Below are 26,441 nucleotides of genomic sequence, written 5' to 3'. Positions count from 1 at the left end.
AAGTTATCCTCATACCTCTTCACACAGACTTAAAAAGCTCTAACAGTTCATTCAGCGTGGCTATTAGCTTTTGCTCAAACCAATAAAAATCTTAATCCCATACATTTTAAAGATTGCAAAAGAAAAACAAAAGTATAAAAGTTTATATGTGCCTCCAAGGTCTACCAAAAACAAATACCCACCCCCCCCCAAATCTCAACAACTGTAAACTCCCTCCCCCTCTTGCAGAATCATGATTAAAAATAACAGTGATTACAATCATCGTGAAGGTTTATATATCACATTAAGCAAGTACTTTTGACACTTTTAAGGTAAGTTGTCTTTTCCAACTGTCCAATTAAGAAGTTTTCTCCCCCCCCCCCGCCCCCACACACAATTTCTGTGCTCTGCCATCTACTCAAGACAGATGTTATCTATGAAAGAAAAAACTTGGCTCTAAGCTCTCTCAGTTGGGCCAGCCTTCTCTGGTCAGTTTGGAATTTCGACACAGGTTCTTTGCACACCCCTAAGTGATATGTATCAGGGAGAAAGTAGCTGGGGGACTGGTCAGCAAAAAAGAAAAAAGGAAAAGAAAGGATGCAAAATTATAATGATTTTCCAAAGAAAATAAAGAGGGAGAAGAAAGACAACATAAAAAGAATAGGGTACAATTAAATTCATTTTCTCTCCGAATACATATTTACATCTTCATGCAGCTTTTCAACCAGCCATGCGCCGAAATAAGCAAATTGAAAGCTGCAAAAGCTGCAGCCGTGGAAATGTTATGTGTTAGGTCAAACGGCAGTGGGGGTGTGAATTTACTAGTAGAGCCAAAAGAAAAAAAATTACTCAGCAACTGCTGTTCAGTTCTGGGGATTATCTGCTTAGTGCCATGACAAGAGCAAATTCGGATTAAGAAGCACAAGTCATAACAGCAGCTTTACCTCTGGCCCACCAACCTTTCTTTCCGAGGGAAGGACAGAGATTTTCTTCACCTGGTCATACACAAATTACATAAAATTCAGTAGCCTTGCAATGCAACAACAATGCTGCCAAAGACGGAAGAGGTATCCCCAGAGAACAGAAATATCGCCCTAATTGTTAAAGAAAAAGTAAGATATGCCAGAAAGTGGAGTTATCCTATATAAAAGGTTATCATAGTACAGTTCTTATTTATTCTGTTATTCATTTAGAGGAGTAATATACATAAGAGCTAAAGTGGCTCAAATACTCCCCACTAATCTAACTTATAAAAAGTCCTTTCTTTAAATCCACAGAATGACATACCCATTTCCAACCAGCCCTGAGGTGATTTCTGGAGGGTTTTATTAAGATATAAGATGTTTTCTGGAAATGGAGACTGATTCAAATTTACCAAACTTAATCCAAGAGAGTATTCAGTTACTTTTTTGAAGTAATTGAGCATCTTTTATTATTTCCACAGAGTCAAAAAGAAAACTTCTAGAAAATATGCAGTTATGGTTTACAGAGAGGGTTAACCAGGCATGATAGCAACAAGACATTTCTCCTGGTGTCTAGGTTTGTAGAAAGCAGAGTCATTGTCTTAGTTCAGGGTACATTATCTAGATTTAGGATACAAAACGGATGTCCATTTATATCAGGGAATGGAGGCAGAGAGGACAATGAATAAGGACAACGGCATCCTGTCACCCCCAGTAACCAGCTACCCATATTCGGGAATTCTCCAGTCTTGGTGAATTGTTAGCCAATTCCAATCGCATTTTGAAAAATATAAAAAGTACCCTTCGTGAGACAATTTTTATCATCTTCTCCAGTTCCAGAAACTAGACAAACGTGGATAGTTTACCATGAATTCTGAATATAAAAACAAGGTGTTTTTTTTTAAAGGTATTAAGACATCACTACCTTTAACTAGAATTGCTACTGCTTTTGGCAAAAAGCAAGCATATAATTTTAAAAATCATCATAACCACTCATTAAGTCATTGTGACTATTTATATAAATATTAACCTGAATAGGCTAAAGATTAAGTAGAGAATTTTTAACTACATGCTTAAGGTAACTTTTAAGATATTCCATTTCACAGATTTATTTAGTCAAGTGTAGGATTTCTAAGACAGGTAATGACAACAATAACACAAAAAGAACAGCTTCCCAAAGGTGTCTCTGACTTCTTCTACTTGTGATTATCTTATAAAACAATGTGTTAAAAGTTTGATGTGACTCATAAAGATAAAATAAATCGTCAACGGTTTTTCCAAAATTGAAATACAATCACTAATATGTGGTATTCTGCATTCTCTGGCTTAGGGGCCTCCTTGGTTTATTATATAATTGTGGTCAACCATTCCAGACATTTTTAAGTTGTGCAAATGTTCAAATAAAGTTTTAAAAAAATGTTTATCCTGTTCCAATTTTGACCTTACTAAATTTAGTAAACTCTCTGGTCCTTGGAGGCACAGTTTGAACATAAAGTTCCACTGGCTTATGGTCAATTTGTAAACACACACTAGCCAGAAGGAGGGAGTTCTCAAGAGTCTGATCATCTAATGGTAGTTCTAATGGCTCCTATAATTCCACTGGGTAGCCCACAGGACTTAAAAAACAAGTGTTTGATTATGCATGCCTTACAGCTGCAATGAACTGGTGAAGAATCAAAACCAAATTTCGGCTCTAAACTTACTTTCAGATACAGATCATTAATACACAAAAACATTTATTTCATTCATTCTCACAAATGGTCACATGGACAAAGTACTCACTCCTTCTCCTGTGGGAAGCTGCCCATTAATGTTAAGTGTTCGGAATGGGGAGTGAGTGGATAAGCGTTTATCCCATTCACTAGGCCGTGGTTCTGGTACAGATTCCATAAAGTTCTTTTTCAGCTCACTGATGCTGGCATGATGTTTTTTTATCTCTTCTTGACTTTTGTCTAAATCCTATAGTTGAAAGGACAAAGATGCAAAACAATAAATACTCAAGAGAAAAAGAACACATCAAAGGAAGCCCATCAGACTGCGGGCACTGGTAGAAAACACACCACATCCAGGGCAGATGTTATGAATCCATAAATTGCATTCAAATTTTAAATATGCAACATGGTATACTGGCTTGCCTTTTTTTTTTTTTTTTTTTTTTTTTTAATGAGGTGCTTTTCTTGGAAGCAGTAAAGCATCATAACCCACAGCTTTTAGCAGTTATGTAACCCATGGACCTCACTCCTTAATTTTACAATTTTTCTTCCCATTATGACACAGTGTTTGATCTCCAACTCCTCATCGCAAGAAGGCAATCTCACAGCTCAATTAGTCTCAGCTTGATAGGAACTGATTGAGGCTCAGCTTAGGCAGGATACAGATGGCAATAAATAAGGAGCAACTAGTTAAACAAAGGACATAATAAAAGATGCAACTGCCACCATTGGCTGCTTTGCTTTGGTGAGTTGCAAACATATAGCATCCCTCTATTTCTACCTGGAGATCGTTTTGCTTCCCTTTTACTAGGTGGCTATTGCTGGTTTTCATAAACAAGAAAAGCCCTTTCTTGTTGTAAGAATTTATTACTTGAATTCCTGGCTCAAGCCTCGAGAGCAAATTGTTACTGCCTCTGAAAAATCACTTGGGTATGTAATATAATGACTTTTTTTCTTTACCAATACTATTCACACAAACTAAAAGTTTTATGCCTTCCAGCTTCTGAGAGCTTTGCTTCATCTCTTAGTATAATTCAAAGTAGGGACCTTCTTCCAGTAATTTTCAACAGATTGGAAGTGATTTAACAAGAATTCATCAAATACCTTATATATCTCCTTGACAATTTAAAATATCTCAACTGTTCCAACAGAATTGAATACTGGACAACTAGGTTCAAGCTCTTAAATGGGATATTCCAGAGACAAAAGATCAAAACTAAGGTTAATAAAGCTGGAAATAATATTCAGGTTTATGTAACAGGAGGCATATAAAATTTCCAAAAGGTAGACTTGGCAAGAAAAAAAAAAAAGAGAAATACTACTTGGAAGACAAAAACTCAAATGTTTTTTGTCCAACATACTTCTCCAAAAAAAGTCAGGAGATCTATGCTTGAGATCAAAATATGTGGGAGCCTGTCACTTGATGACTGCTAAAAATTCTGTGTTTATTATATATCACAGCAGCTCTGTATCCAAGAAAAGCATAATATTAAATATATCTTTTAATATGCTCTGTGAATTTGGGGACTAGTTGTTCCTTTTTTGGGAAAAAAAACCTGGAACTCATTTAAATAAAAATTTGTTTGAATAATTTTTCTGGAGCAATGTATGTTTCACCTAAATAAAATTTTTTCAAAGGCAACGTCCAAGGGAAAATAGCATAGGAGAAAGAACTGGCGAGGCACATAACATAATTTTGATTCTGGAGATATATATTCAGAAAATTCCTTTAAGTCTATACTTTTAATTTTTGCAACACTAAACCATCTATATTTGCTTTGAGATCAAAGAGAAAACTAACCCAAAAAGGGCAATCCTGTAGCTTCTCCATAAAAGTACCTCTTGCTTGTTGGGATGAAATGAGAGTATAGCCCACAAATATGGGCTTTACCATGGGGAAACAACAGTGTGCACTTTTATTCTAGCTGAAAGCAAGAAAAGCATGTTTACTAGCTAAAGAAAAGCATGAACAAGCTTAGTCAAAGACTCAGTAATAGGCTGAGCAACTGAGACCCACAAGGCATGTAAGGCCCTGTGACCCAGCTCCTAACTGGAAATTACATCTGCTTGGTTGAAGAACAATTGAACACATCTGGGAGAGTTACAAGTATGAATGGAGGAAAACAAAAATGAGTGAGAGATGCTATGGTAAAACTGTAACTCTCGAGGCTAGCGTCTTAATATGAGAGTGGGGATTTGTTGTTCTTCTTGCCTAGCTTTGGACTGGCTTGGAACCTGAGAAAATAAATGTTGCAATAAAATCAGCAGCTTCTGAAGGAGCTTTCTCCATCCTTCTTAGCTGGCTCTGTTAGAAACCTGTGGGGGCACAGAGTAAAATTAAGATCTCAAAGGGACCTGTTCCAAATAGAATTTGTCATAGACACTTGCTACAGGTTCTCTCTGGGAGATGGAGGAGGAGGCGGTAGATCTAAAAATGAACTCGACCTTATTTGGCCAGAACAAAGCATTAGTGGGGGTGGGGGAGGAGTAGGGGGAAGAGAGATGCTTTAGGAAAAAAAAAAAAAAAACAAAACCCTGCTAGAGTGACAGATAACTTGGGAGAACCTCCTTGGCGGGGTGGGGGAGACAAAAAAACTTTTTACCATAACTAGAGAATAATGGTTAGCCAAATTACTTGGGCTGTTTTTAGGCTAGACACTTTTTGATGCTTATCATCTTATAATTTTAGCAGCAGCCAAACCAAACCATTAAATATAAAATGTTCTCAAAAAGTAGTTAGTAGTTTTAATTTTCAAACACACACTTATTTAGAAATCCCCTCTTGTGACTGTCAGTGAAATGCTGGGGGAAAAAACACACCACACACAGGGATTCTGTGAGTCTCAGAAGCCATAACACACCTCATTGAACAAATGACAAATATATGATTGGTACTGCAGGTTCCAGTCAAGAGGAAGCACTAAAGATGGACCCGTGAAGGAAAAGGCATGTTTGAGATTGGGAGAGGTTACCTTGCCAAGAACAAGGACATCAACTGACATATGTCATTCTTCCTAATCTCAGAAGCAGAACGGTTTAGGTCTAGTTTCAGTGATGGGCTAAAGCAAAGAGATCTAGTTGCCAAATATCCATGAGATTTAAAAATCTCATGTTACGTGAGGTAAATGTATGTAAAACACTTGGTATTGTGCCCATCACGCGGTACGTGATTACTGAAGGCTGGCCATAATTTTTATTATTTATGTTAAAGTACCTTATACATACATAGCTAGCACTCAAAAATACATGTTTTGACAAAAAATAAGACAAGGTTAAGTAACTATTAGAAGCCATTAAACCAGAGATCTATCTAAAAAAACTTCTCCAAATTTCCAGTTTAATAATATTTACCACATTTCATATATTTCATCTTTCAGGTCTCAGCTAATATGTTTTCTTTTCAGAGAGAACCTCCCCATCTATCTTATTCAGAGTAGATCTCCTTTCTTAGCACAGCATACAATTTATTTTCTTCACAGCTTCTGTAACAACTTGAAGTCATTTTATCTCTATTTGTTTACTTGTGTATTGTTTCTCTCCTCCCTACTTCCACACATTGTTAAGCTTCCTGAAGGCAGGGACCAACTTCCTTTATCATCTTCCAATATATTTATATTTCCTTCAAATTGAGGTTAAATCCCCAACGTCAGAGTTATACTCATTTCTTTTGGCTCTGTCTTGAGCAAAATTGTAAGATAATCTGGTCAACTATGAGTCTTTGTGATATGTAAACTAATGTAACCTCAGTTTTTTCTACACATTATCCATGTTCCTCAGAGTTCCTGTGATCTTCTAATTAGTTTTATATTTCCCTATCTAATGTGGAGGCCCAAACTAGGTAAGTTTACTAACATAAGTCTGGTAAAAATCTCATCACTGTTGAATGTAATGAGAAAATGACCTTACAATTCCTATAGTACACAGCATGTTCCTATCTCTATATGGAAAAAGTATAGTTTAATAGAAATAGATAGACCCTTAACTCAAATCCTAGCTTTACCAATTTATTAGCTTTGTGACCACAGGGAAATTAATTTCTCTAAGCCTTAGTTTTCTTATCTTTAAAATAATAATCTTATGCCCACAGACCTGTTTTTGTAATTAAACTACCATATATCATACTAACTACTTATTAAATACCAGGTCCCCTCCTTCCTTCCTATATCTTTTTCTTTTCCCTGACTTTCTTGTCATTTTCTGGTATCCCCAATATTTTAAGTCCATTTTGAATTGTGATCATTTTCCTATTTTTCCACATTCTCTCAGTTCAGAAGATGAAAAAAAATGTTAAAAATTTGATGCTTGGGACATATGGGAGTTTATACTCTTGGAAAATTCAAGGAACTTCTAACAGTGATGTAGACTTTTCTACAAGTGGGTAAAACAATGGAACCGCAAGAGGCAGAGGTAGTCCCAATCATATATTTTTTAGAGAAGTATGACAGATGGAAACTAAAAAGAGTCAGAAGGAGAGATGGTTGCATATCTTCATGTTTACCAACATGCAAAAGCATTTAAACCTAAAATTCTTTCATGCAATGGCATGCAAAACCAAACACAGCATAAAGAAAGGAAATCAGCGAAGAATGCAGAAGGCTACAGGCAACCAACTGAAATAAGCTTCAAGTTCATACAAACCTCCAACATTAAATTGCTATGTCTGATATAAATGTTTTCACCATCTAGTCTCTCTCTCTTTTTCTGTGAAAATGAAAGAGGGAAAAACAGAAAAGCATAAAAAATTAAAATGTTGTTCTTGCGGGAAAAAACTGCAAACTGGCAAACCAAAAAAATATTTAAAATTAAATGTCCACAGCGAAGCATATGCCAACATGAAATGGTCACAAAACTACAAGGACACACACAGAACACATTACCACTAGAAAACGGATGACCCTGTCCATGAATGATGGAAGAATATGATGGTGTTATTTAAATAGACAGTGCTCCTAGCTTCATTGGCTTCATACATAATAAGCTGTTTTAAGTTCATTTTTGAAATTGAGCTGTTTGAGGGGTATCTTAAAATACATGACTTTAAGAAGCTTTGAAGTTCCATGGCACAGAGAAATACTTTAAAACATTATTTACCTTTTTTGGACATATTTCATACTTAGTAATACCACAGTATGTATTCCTCTAATACCTCTCATAAGAAATTCTAAGGGCACTTTATACATGATTAGTCAATATTCCATTCCGTACGAACTGATATATCCAATTCTATAGTTGGGAAGAAAAGACACAGAGCAGCAAAACACATAGCTAATAACAATACCAGGAGGTGCTGCTATGATGATTTCCATAGTAAATATGCATCAAATATTGTCAATGATTCTAAGAATATGGTGCCACTGTGAAATACTTCTTATAACGTAAAGGACGGGTTTGGTCTTTAGTAATTGTCTCATTGTGTTTAAAAAGATATTTTCCTACTGGAAAGTTTATTTTAATGAAAAATTTCAACAAATAGTATAGGGTAATAATTTGGTATACATATGTAGGTGAATATATGCAAATACATATACATACACAAATATATATCTACTATTTGTAAGTAACTTCTGATTAAGAGAAATCAATGAAAAGAATGGATCACTGTCTTTTTAATGCACTGTAGAAGTTAGCATGGGTGATGGTAATGCAGTTTTGTGAAAGTGAAAAATGGCTGACCTTCCTCATTCTTATCAGATCTTCCGTTTTTTCTGCAAGCTTCTGTTTTGCCATTATTAAAAAAAAAAAAAAAAGAAAAATGATAAAATATTGGCCCACTGAAGTTTGTTTGAAACTTTATTTCATAGTATTTTTTTTAAGGAAAGGGAGTTGGGGGGAAGAAAAAATTGAGGAGGGAGGAGAAAAGGAACAAGTGGCCTGTTGGCACAAACCTGTGTTTGGTCACCATTTGAGGTAGGTACTGTGACCTCGATGTGGGTTTTTTCCACCTACATTTAAGAAATAAAGTGGTAAAAACATTTTAGGTTAGTAGGTGTCTATGAATCGCATTATTTACAAATAAGCCGCATCTTTAAGCTGGTTGCAAAATAAGCTGATATGTAATCAACATGATGCAGTCTTCTGGGGGTGTTACAGGGAAGGACATTACTCTCAATAGTAGTCTATTAGTTCACCATCATATTTTCAAGGCTGAAAAAGTAATATGGACAGCCAAATGATCATAAAAGAAAATTAAGATAATTATTCTGTTGATGAAGAAAACATTTTTATACTTATTTACAAAAAAGTATTTATACAAAGAATAATTTGTGCTTAAATAAGGCATGTGGCTTTTTTTTTTTTTTTTGCTTCTTTTTATGATCTAGAAGTATTTTCACATTTAAAAACAAATTTACAAACGAAGATATCAAGGTCTGACATACATGACAGAAACAAAAAGAAAATCTTTACAGTTAAAGCACACATATAATAAACCACATATGACACAAAGCAGGTAAATACAAAAAAATTTGTTAGTTGATCAATATATTTAAGGAGGCAGTTTCACCCTTGAGTTTATTAGACAACAAAACATCAAAATAAACTCAATCCAAATTGTTACTGATGCATGCAATTACTTCCAAGGCTGATTTATAAATAAGCACACGGAGGGCTCAGCTGCAACATTCAGTGCTCTGTAATCTCCTCTCCAGGGAGCCAGAGCCCATGTGTTTGCTGGATGGACAAGATTCATCCTTCGTAATAGGAAGAGAATAAGTCCTCCTGTCTACCTTTGAAATACCTTTAGTAATAGTCATTTTATATACCCCAAATGGAGTAAGTATAAATTTAAAAAACCCAGACTATTAAGAGGAATTATTTTAGAGTGGGCAATGCCTAAAGCAGTAGATATTTCAAAATTAGAAAACTTTTTATTAAGGGTCAAATCAATCACTTTGTATCATTAACTTCTTTACAGAACCTCACCAATCTGTGGTTTTGACACACGCTTTTTGATCACACTTGGCAGCATTACCTTGGAGTACAATGTCATTGTGATATTTTCCCTAGGACAGAGGGTAGACCAGAGAACACCAACCTTTGTGACACTGTCAAGTCGTAAGCACATCCAGCTACAGTACTCCTAACTACCAGGATAACTGACAATTTGGGTCATTTCTACTATGAGTCCCCTCATATTTGTTGTGTGGTCATTAGCAAGTTATTAAACCTCTCTGAGTTTGTTTTTTATTGATAAAGTGGAGATAATATCTCCATAGAGTTGTAAATGTTTAGCAAATGATAATTTTAAGTTATTTTGTAAAGCTTAAATTACTTGTTTCAATGAATAATGATTTTTTTGCTTTGGGTCCTTAGCAATCCAACAGCAAGAAACTGAGAACCTCTACTTCAGTCTAAGAGTGGAGGCCAAATAACAAAGGTAGCTATACCCCTTGGGAGAATATTAAATGAGATAAAAGTGTACATAGGGAGAAGTACTATTCCACACCAATAGGTCTTGTCAAATGACTCAAGATGCCAAAAAGCTACTTCCATCTGGCACCAAATTTATGTTAGATAAAGAAATTTATAGAGTCACAAGGTTATTTTATTACTACGATTGCTTTATATAATAACTATGGCTTCAGGTAAATTTCATAATTATTTTCTATTACTATGATAAAATCAACTTAGAGCCACCCTTAATTCTGTCACCACTATTACAGTAATGGAAGTTTATTAGAGATGGTTTTCAGTCTGATCTCTACACAACTATCTCAAAACATATATGTATACAGAATTAATTGGCAAGAAAATCACCTAGTGGCACTTAAAATGGGAAGCATATACCAGGAAGTGATGTTGCCACTCTGCCAAGGTCCCAAGAGCAAAGGGAACCTATTTTTGAAGATACATGTGTCTAATTTATAGGCTAAAGAACAAGTAAGTTAGCAGAACACCAAAGGAATCTTAACCACGCAAAAGGATTCCTTTGCCAACTCCAGTAATCCAACACTTCCCAGTTGGTATAACAAATGGAGGGATAGTCAAAAGCGCCAGATGAGATATCCTAACAGTAAAAACTGAGGTAGTCTAGGGGTGCCTGGGTGGCTCCATTGGTTAAGCATCCAATTCTTGGTTTCAGCTCAGGTCATGATCTCAGTTTGTGAGTTCAAGCCCCACACGGGGTCCTCTGACAGTGTGGAGCCTGCTTTGGATTCTCTCTCTCCCTCTCTCTGTTCCTCCCCCTACTTCTGCTCTCTCTCTCTCTCTCAAAATAAATAAATAAACTTAAAAAAAAACCCTGAGGTAGTCTAATGTTAAAATGGCACTGTTGATACTGAACCTGATGGCCAATGTCATGCACATTTGGCTAGGTAAAAAAATGCAAATATCCACCATTCATCCAATTTTTTTCTCTCTCTGGACTCAAGTTAGTCTCAGAGGACAGTAAAAATGGCATGTCATGTTGAACAGTTGTTTTTGTTTTTTTTTAATACAGTCAAAACAGAGCCAGATTGTCCAATGCTCTACAGATAAACTAGATATTGAACTGACTCCAAAAGAACAGGGTTAATCCATCTGCCAAGGTGAGAGCACTTAACTAAGGTAAGTGCTTAAATTTCTTAGTAAATATAAAATGTAATTTTTCTTACAAAAACTGCCTCTCGGAGGGGTTGTGGAAGGGGGGATGGGCAAAATGGGTAAGGAGCATTAAGGAAATCTATCCCTGAAATCACTGTTGCACTATATGCTAACTAACTTGGATATAAATTTAAAAAACTGCCTTTACTAACTCCTGTTGTCAATAGTGATACTTGTATTTATGTCAACAAATCTGAACACCTCAACTCCATCCCTGCTTAAATGTGTTTAAAAAGCTTACCAACACATAAAAGATCAGTCCATTTACGGTTAGTACTGGGAAATCTGCTAATTGGTGATTTTTAAACAAGATCAGTGACTGTGAGTACAATCAACTCAGAACTGTAAGCAACTCAGTGGCATAACCTCTCCTACATAAGAATCTTCCCCTTTTTGTAAGCAATTTGATTTGAACAACCATATAGATATGCTTTAGGCAATACTAGGATATTCTCTGGATATGTTGCACACATATTCCTCTTAGGGAATCAAGTTATATTTTAATCCTATTAGAGCATACTCTTTTTTTTTTTTTTTTTTAATTTACATCCAATTTAGTTAGAATATAGTCCAATAATGATTTCAGGAGTAGATTCCAGTGATTCATCCCCTATGTATAACACCCAGTGTTCATCCCAACAAGTGTCCTCCCTTCCCCTTTTAGCCTCCCCCCTCCCCACCCCTCTAGCAAACCTCAATTTGTCCTAGCAGAACTTACTCTTAAAAAAGAATGTGAAGATTCTTTCTGGATGAGTAAAAATTATTTTTAAAAGCAGATGATCACAGTGCTGATGTGCTTTCTAGATGCGTTTTGTTGTTGTTTTGTTTTGTTTTGTTTTAGATATAAGTTAGGTGTAGGTAGGTCACCTGAAAACTTCTCGGATGGCTTAGTTTTCATGACATCATTCTATGAAAATATTTTACAGGTTCATGGGGAATACTTTTTTCCAGAAAGAGTAAAGGAGAAATCACTTTGTTAGAATTGTACAAGAATCGGTGCTTTGGAAACCTTCCTGGTCAAGGAGTTAATCCGTCTGAATCAGAAAGTGAATGAACTGGATATTTGGGACTTATGACATACCTTCCACACTTCTGTGGGCTCTGGCTCAGCTTGCTCCGGTGGCTCTTCTTCCTTTTTCACTTCGAACTTCACTGTTTCCTTCTGTGCTGTAGAGACCACTGTTTTTTTGACAGATGCATCTGGAACACTGCCTTCTGTGACCTGACTCTGAGCAATGGCTGGTGCAGAAGTGGGCCGAGGACTTCTGTCTGAATCAACAGCCGCTGCTATGTGAGAAAGGAAAAAGGACAGAATCAGTGAAGGCAAGAGTCACTGTACTACTTCAAAGTCACCAGGTAAAATAATTGTGAATCGAGGACACAGTGTCCAGTGGGCTATCATACAGAAGGTATAAAATAAATCATCAGTGCTCTGCCGGGTAGCTAATGGCAATAAAAAAGCAAAAACAGAAAAGCTAAACTGTGCTATCGTGGCCCATAAGGGGGTATCAAAATAAGAAAATTAAAAACTCTCTTTGTTAAAAAGTTAGCAAGATTGTTTAACCTTGTTAAGCAAAGGGTTAATTAAGTCTGATTCCTTTCATGAAGACTTTTTGAAATAAAGATCCATTTATTTAGGGGTGACTGGGTGTCTCAGTTGGTTAAGTGTCCAACTTCAGCTCAGGTCATGATCTCAAGGCTTGTGAGTTCAAGCCCTGCGCTGGGCTCTGTGCTGACAGCTCCAAAGCTGGAACCTACTTCGGATTCTGTGTGTGTCTCTCTCTCTGCCCCTCCCCAACTCACGCTCTGTCTCACTCTCTCTCAAAAATAAATACACATTCAAAAAAAAAAAAAAAAAAAAAGAAATGTCTTTTAAAAGATACATTTATTTACAAGTGATTTTAGAAACCTAAAATACATATTCCAAGAAAGAAGGATCAAGTCTGATTTCTTCTGTAAATCCTGCTTGGAATGCATACAAAATAACTTGATAAATTGATCTTCTGGTAAGACATGCACACTTTTTGATGCTTGTTTAAGGGCAAATCTTTGAACCAGACACTTTCCTTTTTAATAAGTCACTTGATTAAAATAGTATGAATTCAAAACCTTTGGCCTTTAGTCCTTAAAAAAATAAAAATCAACCTTTTGAGTTCTGTCCTACCCTCTCTCAGAATCTTATCAATTTGTATTATAGTTTCTCTTCTCTAATATATCCAGGGCAGTGGTTCTCAACCAGGGGTGATTTTGTCCCCCAGAGAATATTTGGGAACATCTAGGGACATTTTTGATTGTCACAACTGGGGAGAGAGGTAGTAGGGGGTCCCTGGTAGTGTGTACAGGCCAAGGTTGCTGAGGGTAAGAAACCTTGACTTAGGAAAAAGGCTATATATAGACTCTTTTAGAGAGTATATGCAATACAGGCTTATGACAAAAGCTTGAGCTTTCCAGAGTTAATAGTTGTTCTGGTTTGGACTATTAGTATCTAAGTTTCGATCACTTCAAAAACAACTACTCATACTCTTTTCATGATTTTTTTATCTTCATTCTTTCAGGGACTAAAAGAAAACCTATACATACTTTGTAGTAAACCTCATTTATTTGGCAGTGTCTAGGAATGAAGTGTGTTTCCACAGGATTTAATATTTCTGATGACAGATCATTATCCTTTATGTACTGAGACTTTTGAATTTTAATTATTTTGCATGGAATCTTTACAATTAAAAAAATTTTTTTAATGTTCATTCACCCTTGAGGGAAAGAGTGCGTGCATGCATGCGCACGTGTACACACACACACACACACACACACACCCGACACAAGTGGGGGAGGGGCAGAGAGAGAGGGAGACAGGGGATGTGAAGCAGACTGCGCTGACAGCAGAGAGCCTGAAATGGGACTCAAACTCTTGAACCGTGAGATCATGACCTGAGCCAGAGTCAAACACCTGACTGAGCTACCAAGGTGCCCCAGAAATACTTACCATTTTTATTGTACACTTTCTTCTGCTTTCTTAAACTGAATATACTGAATTTCTCATGATAAACTTAGATTGATAGGCAGTATATATTAGCCAAAACAAAGGAATTCCATGAATCAGAACAGATAAAAAATTGGAATTCACAACTACCTTACACATACAACACCAAGAAAAAAAAATGCTTGTTACCCTGTAATGATCTCCAGTGAAAGAAATCATTCCTCAGATAATACGTAGGAAAAACAGTAGAAATGTAAGAATCATCTATCTTCCTTCCAGTGAAAACTCTGTGGCCTCTTTCAAGTCCTTGCTACTCATGGGTGCTCTAAACTATTCAATGCAAGAATGGCAGATGGCAGACCAAATCTAACAACACAGGGGAATGTGACAAAATATTTTGCTCACAGTTGTGTTAAACTATCATTATACATGTGTATTCACACCTCCTCTCAAAGAATTAATTCAACTCTGCCTGGCATCATAGAAACATAGCCCATGCTTTCACCATGTGTTATTTTGCCACTTGCATTTGGTTTTAATCCAATACTAATACTGCAGAGCCAAATGATTTATGTCTTCAGTATTCCTAGCCCTGGCAATCTGTACCGTCTATGGAAAAGTAGGTATAAGTGTGGAAACTGGCAGTTAGAAACACAGGCATAAAGTTTCATCATTTGTAAAATGTGGAAGATATTAACTCTATAGGACAGTTAGGGAAGGCATACTCAATGGACATAAAAATACTTTAAAAATGCTAAATATCAATAACTTTTAATGTCATATCTCTAAGTCCTTATATTTCTTTGTCATGGGTTAATATTTCAACAGTATGTAGGGCAAAAATTAATTATGCACACACTGATAGGAAATTCAAGTGGAAGATATCACCTGGGAGCCCTGGAGAGAGGCAAATTTCTTTCCTTTTCTCAATAAGAAGGCTACAGGGGCACCTGGGTGGCTCAGTCGGCTAAAGTGTCTGACTTTGGCTCGGGTCACAAGCTCATGGTTCATGAGTTTGAGCCCCGCATCGGGCTCTGTGCTGACAGCTCAGAGCCTGTTGGCCGCTTCAGATTCTGTGTCTGCCTCTCTCTCTGCCCCTCCCCCGCTCATGCTGTCTCTCAAAAAATAAATAAATAAATAAATAAATAAACAAACATTTTTAAAAAGGCTACAAAGTATGGATTGCAACTGAGAATCATGGTAGTGACTCTGGTTGTTGTTTTTTTAAAGTATCTTTATTGAGATACACTTCACATACCATATAATTCATCCATTCAGTTGTACAATCCAATACTTTTTACTATATCTACATTATTGGGGGTAGTGATTACTTTTTAAGATGTTTTGGCTCTTCAGTTTTGTGAATTCATTTGTTAGCTATTTTAAGATTTAGGTGCATATACAGAGAACCCTTAACTTTAAAAATTCAATTACTTCCCATTTCTGAATGTCTAGACAAAGAAAAGTGTTGTGATAATCTTATGGACCCATTAATTCTAGTATTATATTGTTCTTGTTTAAAAACAACAGAAACTTAGGGACAGTTATATATTAGAATAGTGAAAAGTAAAACTCAAAACTAACATATCGAATAAAAGGAAACTTAAATTTTAGATCTAGCTCTGTTACTTACTAGCACAATTTCTGTTAGTATGGTATAGGCACAGTAGATACGGAGTGGATCAGTGGTTTCATTATCAGAGGGCCCACATAAATCAGCTGCAGATCTTGAAAAACAAAAAAAAATGCAGCTGGGGGCACATGGGTGGCTCAGTTGCTTAAGCGTCAGACTCTTGATTTTGGCTCAAGTCATGATCTTGCGGTCTGTGGGACTGAGCGCTGTGTGATCAACGTGGAGCCTGCTTGGGATTCTCTCTCTCCCCCTCTGTCTGCCTCTCCCCCTGCACGCACGCGCGCGTGCACACACACACACACACACACACACACACACACACACACACAGTTTCTCTATCTCAAAATAGATAAACATTAAAAAAACCCAAACAAACAGTTGATGCTCAAGTCCACCACAGACAGATGAGGGATCTCAAAGTAAGGCCTGGGCACTTGTTTTGCTTCAAAGCTCTAAAGATGATACCGGTGTACCCCTGGCAAGAATCACTGCAACCACGACCCACTGAATGGATGAACTACCTAGTTAAACGACCCTAGCAAGTTATGACCTTTTCTGTGCCCAGTTTCCTCATGATTAAACCAAGAATTCCTAAATGCTTCTTGTTCATTAGGTTGTTGGTACTAATTAGGATATATGGAAATGGTTTGAAAAGCAAAAGGTGGAACAAAAATATAAGCTGAATGCCTTGTTATCATTATTAGTTTCCTTATGACTTACTATTCTAACGTATAAACTGGGATCTGAACCAATTTTAGCTCTTCAGCTGGTGAAGCAGATGCTCTGAACACCAGATATAACAGAAAAGGGAGCGTTCATTCATATCATTAAAGTGAGGTCCCTTATAAAACAATTCTTGTAAAAGTTTCCATCTCCAGCTTAGAGGCATATATATACATATATATGGAGGGGTCTAACAGGGAAAATCTCTCTCTCAAGATTCCTAGAAGGATCTAGGAAAAAGAGGGAAAATTAGTTTCCATAGACCTGTTTCTAATTCTTGTACTGAGAAGACAGCACACAGAGAAAAAAAAAAAAGACATTTGGAAACAAAACTAAAAAAAAATTGTCTTATTTGGTTTATATGTAATTCAGAGGCTTAAAAGATACTACCATATGTAAAATATTTAGAACATTGCCTGGAACACACTAAGCACTCAATGATTATTACTATTTTTTATTCTCTTTCTTCTAAAAAAAAAAAAAAAGCTGTGATGGTGAAGAGTAAAAACATGGGTCTGGGAGAACAGTCCTAGACTCTACTAATTTTGTTGCTATGTGACCTTACACAAGTCACTTAAATTCTAAGGTTAGGTTGTAAGAAATAATGAACAGCAAAAGGTATCCATTTCAAGAAATGAAAAACAACAGTTCAATAAGATAGAAAGAAAATAATGAAGATATTAACTGGCATAAATTAAATTAGAATATTTATAGTATAAAAAAAAACCCAAAAGTTAGTTTTTTGAAGAGATTTAGGAGGCCAGCATAAACTTGATACTAAAACCTGACAACATCACGAAAAAAGAAAATGACAGGCTTCTCTCTCTTCCAAAAATAGTTACAAAAAATTCTAAAATAATATAGTAAGAAAAACATAATCAAATTGCATTTACTCCAAGAATGTAAAGTTGGTTTAATGACTGAAAATTAATCAGTGTAATCTACCACTTAATACAGAGAGGGAGAAAAATCCTATTATTACAGCTGACCCTTGAACAACACAGGTGTTAGAGACACCAACCCCTCCATGCAGTTAAAAATCTGTATATAACTTTTAATTCCCCCCAAACTTAGTTACTATAGTCTACTGTTGACTGGAAGCCTTACTGATAACACAAACAGTTGATTAACACATATTTTATATGTTACAAATATTATATATTGTATTCTTACAATAAAGTAAGCTAGAGAAAAGAATATTATTAAGATAATCGTGAGGATGAGAAAATACATTGATAGCACTATGTTATATTTATCAAAAAAATCTGCCTGTAGGTAGACCCATGCAGTTCAAAATCAAGTTTTTCAAAGGTCAAATGTACATTAACTAATGAATTAAAAGTCACCATTCGTTTATGATAAAAACTCTCAGGAAACTAGGAATAAAAGAAAACTTCCTTATCAGATAACCGGTAGCTAACAAACCCTAGAACAAACATCATACTTAATTATGAAATACTGATGCTTTCTCCCTGAGATTGGGAGTGAGACATGGATTAAGAACTCCTATAAACTAGTAAGACAGCACAATAAAAATATGAGCAAAAAATTTGAACAGGCACTCCAGAAACAATGATATACAAATGACCTATAAACTATGAAAAGGTATTTAACTTCATTAGTCATCAGGATTTGAGTGAAGGTTTGAAAAATAAAACAACAACAATACTTTTCTCCCAAGTGGAAAAAATTAAAGAGAGGGACAACAGTTGTAATAGGATATTCTAATGCACTTAAAACATCAAATAGAAAGTAGAGCATAAAATTCTGCTCACATTCAACTCAACAGGAAAAATTAACAATCTTATTTTCAACATTCATTTATTAAGCACTTACAATGTAACAAGAATTGTGGTAATTATCAAGACCAGTCATCTTGATGATTTAAGATGTAGTTGTGCATCTTAAAAAAAAATTCTCAGGATGTAAAGATACAAAGAAAGCATCATGGGATATATGAAGGTAAAAAGGGACTGACCAGAAAATGTACAGGATTCTATTCTAAGTTTGTACTTAGGATACACGTACTTTGGAGAAATTACTTTTTAGGCTCGCTTCTATAAAATTAGGTGGCTGGAATAAATTATTTCCAAAAATTGTTTCCCAGTCCCAAAACTCTGTGATACTAATGGTCAGGCCACCAAAGCTATCTTCCTTTAGAATTGTCTTACATGCTTTAGTTTTGGAATCTCAACCATTACTACAGCATTTTGAAGACATAGTTTTTGAGAGTTACCCCCCTAAAAACACAGAGTATAATTTAATAAGAACTAGCTAATGTTAGTCAATAGAGACATCAAGATTTTTTAAAGTCTTGAACTGTGACGTCTCTATAGCTAGAAAAAAAACAGTCAGGATGTGATTTCTAAAAGTAACATAAATCTCTCTATAAGTAAAGCTTTCTAAATTGTTCAAGATACCAAAACTCATGAATACGTGAATCTTTGGTTATTTTTGCTATTACAAAGAGAGGATACATCAGACATAGTATCTAAACAACGAAGAATTTCTATTTGGTGGAAAAAGCCATGGGATACGGCATCAGACAAACATAGGTTTTTGTCCTAGCTTTGCAACTTACTATCTGTGAGACACTGAACGAGTCACTTAAACTTTCCAACCTCAGTGTTTTCACTGAAAATTAGGGATAAAAACAAACAAACAAAAATAATAGCTCCCCAAATTCAAGGTAAACTGGAGGTAGGATACTTTACTCGACAAAGAAGGAGATGCCTGATGGTGTTATATAAATATGGCAGACATAAGGATTGAGTGATCATATTTAAAACTTAACATGCCTAAAACAGAAGTTTTGATTTTCCATATCCCCAACTGTGCTTCTCTCTCAGACTTTCCCATTGTACTAAACGATCAAACCTAGGAATAAATCTTGATTTTCTTTTCCTTGCCATTTCCAACACTTAATTTATCAGTAATTCTGTCAGGCCTACCTCCAAAATGTATCTCTGACCACTTTTCCCCTTCTTCATTGCCAATACTTAAGCCCCAGCTGTCATCATCTCTCACCCAGATCCTGCAACAGACTTCATGCTTCTGCTTTACTGCCCCTTCGATGGAGCATTCACCCAGCAGTCAAAATGGTCTTTTAAAAATGGAAAATCAGATCACATCATGCCCTCTAATAGCTTTCTATTGTAACTAAAATAAAATCTAAACTCTTTAATGGCCTATAAGGCCTTAGACAATCTGGCCCCTTCCACTTACTTCTCTGACCTCATTATTTTTTTTCTAAAGTAGGGTCCACACCCAGCGCCGAGCCCAACTCATAACCCTGAGATCAAGACCTGACCCCGAGGGACACCTGGGTGGCTCAGTCAGTTAAGCATCAACTCTCACAGTTTGTGGCTTCGAGCCCCATGTGGGGCTCTGCGCTGACAGTGTGGAGCCTGCTTGGGATTCTCTATCTCCCTCTCTCTCTGACCCTCCCGCCACGTGCATATGAGCATGCTCACTCTCTCTCTCACAAAATAAATTAAAAAAAAAAAAAAAAAAGACTTGACCCTGAGATCAAAACCTTGATCCCTGAGATGAGACCTGAGCTGAGATCAAGAGTTGGACGCTTAACTGACTGAGCCACCCAGGCACCCCTGACCTTACTTACTGTTTTTACTCCTTTCCCTTCCATTTACTAGGATCTAGACCTGTGCTGTCTAATATGGGAGCCACTAGCCACATATGGCTATTTAAATGTAAACTGAATTAAAATTCAGTTCCTTAGTAACTTAGCCACATTTCAAGTTCACAATTGGCCATATGTGGCCATAGGTTAATAACTGGACATCACCAAACAGATTTCCATCGGTACACAAAGTTCTATGGGACAGCACTGATCTAGACCCATGCCAAGCTCATTCCTACCTGCAGATCTTTGTACTTGTTACTCCCTCTTTGAGAATGTTCTTCCCCTGGGTTTTGGGATGGCGGGCTCCTTCTCATAATTCAGGTCTCAGTTCAAATGAAGCTCCTCAGAGTAACCTTCTAAATTTACATTTAGATACAAACCACTCAATCTCAAACAGCCATCCAGTGTCTCCCATCCCCAGGTACTCTTTATCCCATCACTCTCTTTTATTTTCTTCATAGCACTTATCACTATCTGATACTGTTTTATCTTTGTTTCTACCCAGAGAATGTAAGCCGTGTGAGGGCAGAGACCATGTTTGTATGTTCACAGCTTTATCTCCATTGACTAGAACAATACCTGACACATAGGAAATGTAAAATAAGTTACTGCACAAAGGAATAAGTGAGTAAGTATCTGAAAGAACATGGGTTTTGGAGTCAAACCAGTATGTACCCCAATCCACTTATTAGCTATCCTATCTTAAGAAAAGTTATTTAATTTTTGAGCCAGATTCCAAATGTTGCCATGATGACTGAAGAAGACAAAGCCTGCAATCTGCCTTGTTCTGTTACTATTAAAACGGCCCCTTCAAACTCAGGACAGTAGAGAAACATCAGAAAGAAAGAAGTATGACTTGCACTGTGGAAGCATAAAAGTTCTGCTTGGGTCATCTCTTTTCCAAGTGTGACACTCTGAAACTGAGCAAGGTGTCTCTGATATATGTTCCCATCGTGCAATAAATCAAAATATGGCAGCATAATTTTGGATGATATAAAACAAAGTAATAATGCTGTGGCCAGAAAATTAACAATATCTTAATGATACCTAATATTTTGTGGTCACTTATTAAGTGCCAGCCATTGTGCTAAGCACCATAAATACATCATCTGATTTATTCTTCATGAAAACTCTTTGAGGTACAATTATATTATCGTCATGCCCATTTTATAAATGGGAAACCCAAGGCACGGAGATTAAGTAACTTGACCCAGAAGATAGATCATAAATGCAGGGGTTGAGCTTGGAACCAGGGCTATCTGATTCCAGAACCCAAACCTTTAACCTCTGTAACATGCACCTTGCTTTTACAGCAGATATCATAGAGCTGGGTCTTGGTGAGTCCTTAATAAATATAATCAATAATACTCTACTTTGGTTATTGCCTTCTGAAATTTTTATTAGCCACATACTGAATATGACTTATTACTTTATTTCAGTAATACTCTCAATCCTTGAGACTAAGAAAAATTCAGAAAGATCTTCTGTTTTATATACAATCATGAAACTTACTATTTCCTGTTTAAACAAAATTTAGAGACTCCAATAACACAACTGCTTTTTCTATCTCTAACTGCCACATGACAAATGATCTAAACTTTTTACATGACCGCTCTAGTGAGTGAGATGCTTTTCCTCTTTCCTACTTGAAAAAATAACTATTTCAAAACATTCAAGAGGGTTTTAGTTCAGTATACTACATTAGGTGTTCACTCTGTGGTAAATATTCTGAATCCTAATTCTAATGGTGTTTATCCACTACTACCTAGCAGTGGAACCTTGATCTAGTTACTACTCTCTCTGAACTATGGTTCTACTTTTCTTAAGATGAGCCCACTGAAACAGACAATTAGTAAGATCCATTTCACTTACCACTGAGATTCTTTCATTTGGCTCCCTTACAGACAACTGTACTTCTTTTATCTCTCCCTAATGAGCTAGGATCACAGGAAATCATTAATATTCAATACCAACCTCCATCAAGGCTCCGGGATGCCCGTTTGCTTGCTGTACGCTCAAAGTGTGGAGCAGGCCTGTCAATCAGAGCACTAGCTTGCCTGGTCTGAGCCTGAGTCCGGCCACTGTATCGAAATTTGGATCCCAGGGCAAGAAATTTGCTTTTAGGAATGGTGTCTGTAGATGTCAGTCTAGAGAGGGAGAAAAACATAATTATACATATTATTTCTCTCTAATGAGACTGTGAGATTAAAGAAATCATGAATTAATCTCATAGTTTCCTTACAGTTACTAAGACGGAGTTCTAATCAAGCAATCATTATTTTAATTCTACATCATTTCTCAAAGCAACACGTATAATTTAATTGAGGCCTATATTAATAATATCATCATATATCCCTATAGATAGGGCTTTATGGTTTTCAAAATGCTTTTATAGCACTGTAATATTTTCACCACTTTACAGATACAAGAAACTGAACTTTCAAAAAGAAGTTACTGTTTTAAGATCACATAGCTATTAAGAGGTTGGGCAGCAATGGGGTCCAAGCCTAGAGTACTTTTTCCATTCTATTAAAATAATAATTTTGTCAATAATTTTTGTATGTATTATTTGTCAATAATTTTGTCACCCAGGGTACCTGGGTGGCTCAGTTGGTTAAGCATCTGACTCTTGACTTGGGCTCAGTTCATGATCTCATGGTTCATGGGTTTGAGCCCCGCATCAGTGCAAAGCCTGCTTGGGATGCTCTCTCTCCGCTTCTCTGCCCCTCCCCTCCTCAATAAATAAATACACTTTAAAAACTGTTGAAAAATACACAATAATAATTTTGTCAAATGCACTCCGAACTCAGTTAGTGCCTATGAACCCATTAAATAGGTTATTTGGTGCATTTAACACAGTTAGGAACCCCATCTTCTTTCTACGTTATACCCCTATAATCTCTTTTGCCAGGACATTTACTACACTGAACTGAAACAATCTATTTATGTGCTGGTCTCCACTACAAGGCTCTGGGGTCTCTATGGGTAAAGGATAAAGACTATGATTTATTTACCTTTGTGTTTTCACTCCTGGCATAGTGCCTGGCATGAATTTGCCACTCAATAAATGTCTGCTGAATAAATACATAAATTGCTATATCAAATACTACCAAAAAGATAGTACTTCTTCCCTTTGGGATAGTTTATTTTAATTCAGCAAATATTTACTTCCTTTTGTTTGCTGAGGCATCACATATTAATATATTCTCTTATTTTGATAAAACAGATCTAAATATGCTGTCCTACAAGTAAACACTTTGGCTCTAGCTGAAGTCTATACCATAAATATGAAACATTCAAAAAACTCCTTTTCACCCTTACCCTTTTTAAAAACTATTTTCTTGGTTTGATTTTAAAGAAGAGGATGATAAGAACATAGGGAAATATTTCAATGCCAATAATTAAAGTTCCTTAATTGGTTATGAAGTGAATCTTTATGTTTATCCTGCACTGAGAATTAAAATGTTCTTTTCCCTGATTTTTCTTCCTGTCCAGTGTGCTATGGTGCTAAGTATGATATGAACATACAAATAGAAGTAGAAGATATCATGGTCATCTCTCTTAAAAGCCATTCATAAACAGCCAACTGACATAAAATCTGGGATTTGCTTCAAAATATCTGGAAGGGAGTGGGAAGGAATGGGTAGGGGGGATATAGATGAAACAAGAATGGCCTTGAGGTGATAATATTTAGGCTGGGTGATAGATCCAAAGGTAGGTACAAGGGCAATTCATTATACCACTTTCTTTACTATGTATGCAGTTTCACATAATAACATTTTCTTTAAAAGGCAAAGGGACAAAACTAGCTGGCTCTCCTTTCTTTCTTTCTTTTTGTAAGTTTATTTATTTATTTTTGAGACACACAGGGTGAGAGGGGGAGAAGGGGAGCGGGGGAAGGGCAGAGAGAGAGAGAGTGAGTGAAAGAATCCCGTGCTGATAGCACACAGAGCCTGACTCGGGGCTCAGTCTCACAAATTGTGAGATCATGACCGGAGCCAAAATCCAGAGTCAGATGTTTAACTGACTGAGCCACCCAGGCACCCCTAGCTGACTCTCCTTTCAATGCAGGTAAATACTTGTCTAAGGTCTGTCTTCTCTGCTAGACTGTTCCCTCAGGACAGGGACTAGAACTATCTTGTGGTATATTCTCAATGCCTACTACAGTGCCTATACAAAGGGTAAGCACACAGAAAATGTTTGGTAAATGACTACAAGGAGTTAATGATGTAGCCTCTTGAAGAGTAGAGCAGATTAAACTTTCTCCCATCTTCTGATTATCTGATACAACTGGGCTTTAAAGATGGTTCTCTGTACTTCTTTTCTGGGGTTGATTAGAGCCAAGATAATGATCAGCTTCCTACCTTTCACCTTCTAATAGAACAGCCCCACAGAAAGTAGTTAAGCATTGCTTAAAGAAATTCCATGTGGAGGTAGGTCAGGGTACTTCTTCCTGACAGACTGAATTTAGTTTAGCTCCAGTTAAGATGATCACAGAGCCCCTAATAAATACAGATTCCTTTTTCTCACTTCTTTTCTCCTTCCATCATACACAGAAAGGTGCTTTGGGAATGTTGAGGCATGTTTTTCAACCCAAGGGAAGAGAAGTGGATTTATTTTGTCTCGCTTAAGATGATCTCACCTGAGCTAAATAAAAGAATGCCAGCCATACAAAGAAGGGAATTTCAATAGCAGGTTTAAAATAGAAACATGCATAACTTATCCTTGAAAAATACTTAAGTGAGAACAATACCTGAAAAATGTGTGATGCTCTACACAGACTTTCCATAATTTCTTAGCTGCTCGGTAACTGGGAAGCTTGAATCCAATGGTACTTTCATATTGCTCTTGCTATAAAAACATGAATAAACATGAAACATGATTATTTTACTAAAGTGATACAATATCAGAAATATGGTGTTACAGAAGAGGACATTGTGAATAAAAGAATGTTACTGGTTTCAAAACATAAAGTATCATTTCAAAATTTTTTCTACTTACCAACAGAAATGTACTCAGGGCTTTTTCAACAGCAGGGAAGCCAGGGAATGCATCTTATTTTATTCAGCACCCATTCCCCCCACAGACACAGACACACACACACAGACACACACAGACACACAGACACACACACACACACACACACACTGTACATTTTTCTGAGACATAATTAAGTCACCTTTTGATTGTCCAGACTACTTATTCTTCCTTAGTCACTGTCTGCATTTGGGATACTTCTACTACTATATGACCAGGGAATGGGATAGCAGATGATTTCTCCAATCAACCAATATTATTATGCAATTATTATTAGTAATAGAAGCTTAAGATTTTGGCTCAAACCAGATTCCTGAATTATTAAATGTCTTCTTTTTCCTTTGATTGACCACTGGTTTATCTGAATACTTCTTTGAAGCAAACCATAGCCTGCCAAAGATACTAGAAACACTGTCCTGCTAGTCTTTTGCCTCTTTGTTTCTACCTTAAGCATACTTTACAAGATGGAAAAGAAACTGACATTTTTAGTGCCTATTATTGCCAATAACACTATGATTAAATAGTGTCATCTATATTTTTACACATGAAGAAACTAAGATCAGAGAAGTTATTTGTTCAGTCTCATAGCTATAAGTAGCAGAACCAGATTTTCCCGGTTTCTACTATACCATGTAACTGCTAGGTCATCTACTGTAGACATAATACTATACTTCTCAAAATCCTACTCTTGTTCCTAAATGCTTTCTTAAGAATCCTGTGTTTTATGGGGCGCCTGGGTGTCTCAGTCAGTTAAGTGTCCGACTTCGGCTCAGGTCATGATCTCACGGTCTGAGTTCAAGCCCCCCGTCGGGCTCTGTGTTGACAGCTCAGAGCCTGGAGCCTGCTTCGGATTCTGTGTCTCCCTCTCTCTCTGCCCCTCCCCTGCTCATGTTCTGTCTCTCTCTGTCTCAAAAATAAAATAAAAACATTAATAAAAAAAAAAGAATCCTGTGTTTTAGTATGTATTATACAGGTGTTATTAAAAAAAAACCCAAGTATTTCCTTTATCATATTTGTGTGTGTGTGTGTGTGTGTGTGTGTGTGTGTGTGTGTGTAAAGTTTTTGCCCTCCCACATTAAATGTAAGACAGGTGGGGTGCCTGGGTAGCTCAGTCAGTTAAGCGTCCAACTTCAGGTCAGGTCATGATCTCACAGTTGGTGGGTTCCAGCCCCGCATCGGGCTCTGTGCTCAC

General features: G+C 36.5%; 1 protein-coding gene across 20 annotated transcripts in view; it reads right to left on the bottom strand.

The window, feature by feature from the left end:
• Positions 1-26,441, bottom strand: part of EPB41 (erythrocyte membrane protein band 4.1) — a 200,107-nt gene that overhangs the window by 38,931 nt on the left and 134,735 nt on the right. For 7 of the 20 annotated variants that reach the window (XM_042953637.1, XM_042953632.1, XM_042953631.1 and 4 more), the window contains 7 exons: positions 24,966-25,063; positions 22,187-22,359; positions 12,315-12,520; positions 8,539-8,595; positions 8,327-8,368; positions 7,292-7,354; positions 2,724-2,900 (listed from right to left, as the gene is read on the bottom strand). In XM_042953637.1, coding sequence (XP_042809571.1) covers positions 2,724-2,900; positions 7,292-7,354; positions 8,327-8,368; positions 8,539-8,595; positions 12,315-12,520; positions 22,187-22,359; positions 24,966-25,063 — 816 coding nt within the window. Of the gene's footprint in view, positions 1-398; positions 543-923; positions 975-2,723; positions 2,901-7,291; positions 7,355-8,326; positions 8,369-8,538; positions 8,596-12,314; positions 12,521-22,186; positions 22,360-24,965; positions 25,064-26,441 lie in introns of those variants that run through there. The other 13 variants (XM_042953638.1, XM_042953646.1, XM_042953629.1 and 10 more) reach the window with 9 other exon arrangements.

Source organism: Panthera leo, chromosome C1 (genome assembly GCF_018350215.1).
Source record: "Panthera leo isolate Ple1 chromosome C1, P.leo_Ple1_pat1.1, whole genome shotgun sequence".
In the NCBI taxonomy this organism is placed as follows: Eukaryota; Metazoa; Chordata; class Mammalia; order Carnivora; family Felidae; genus Panthera; species Panthera leo.
The sequence above is the reverse complement of the archived record's forward strand: the minus strand, read 5'-3'. Positions and strand labels throughout refer to the sequence as shown.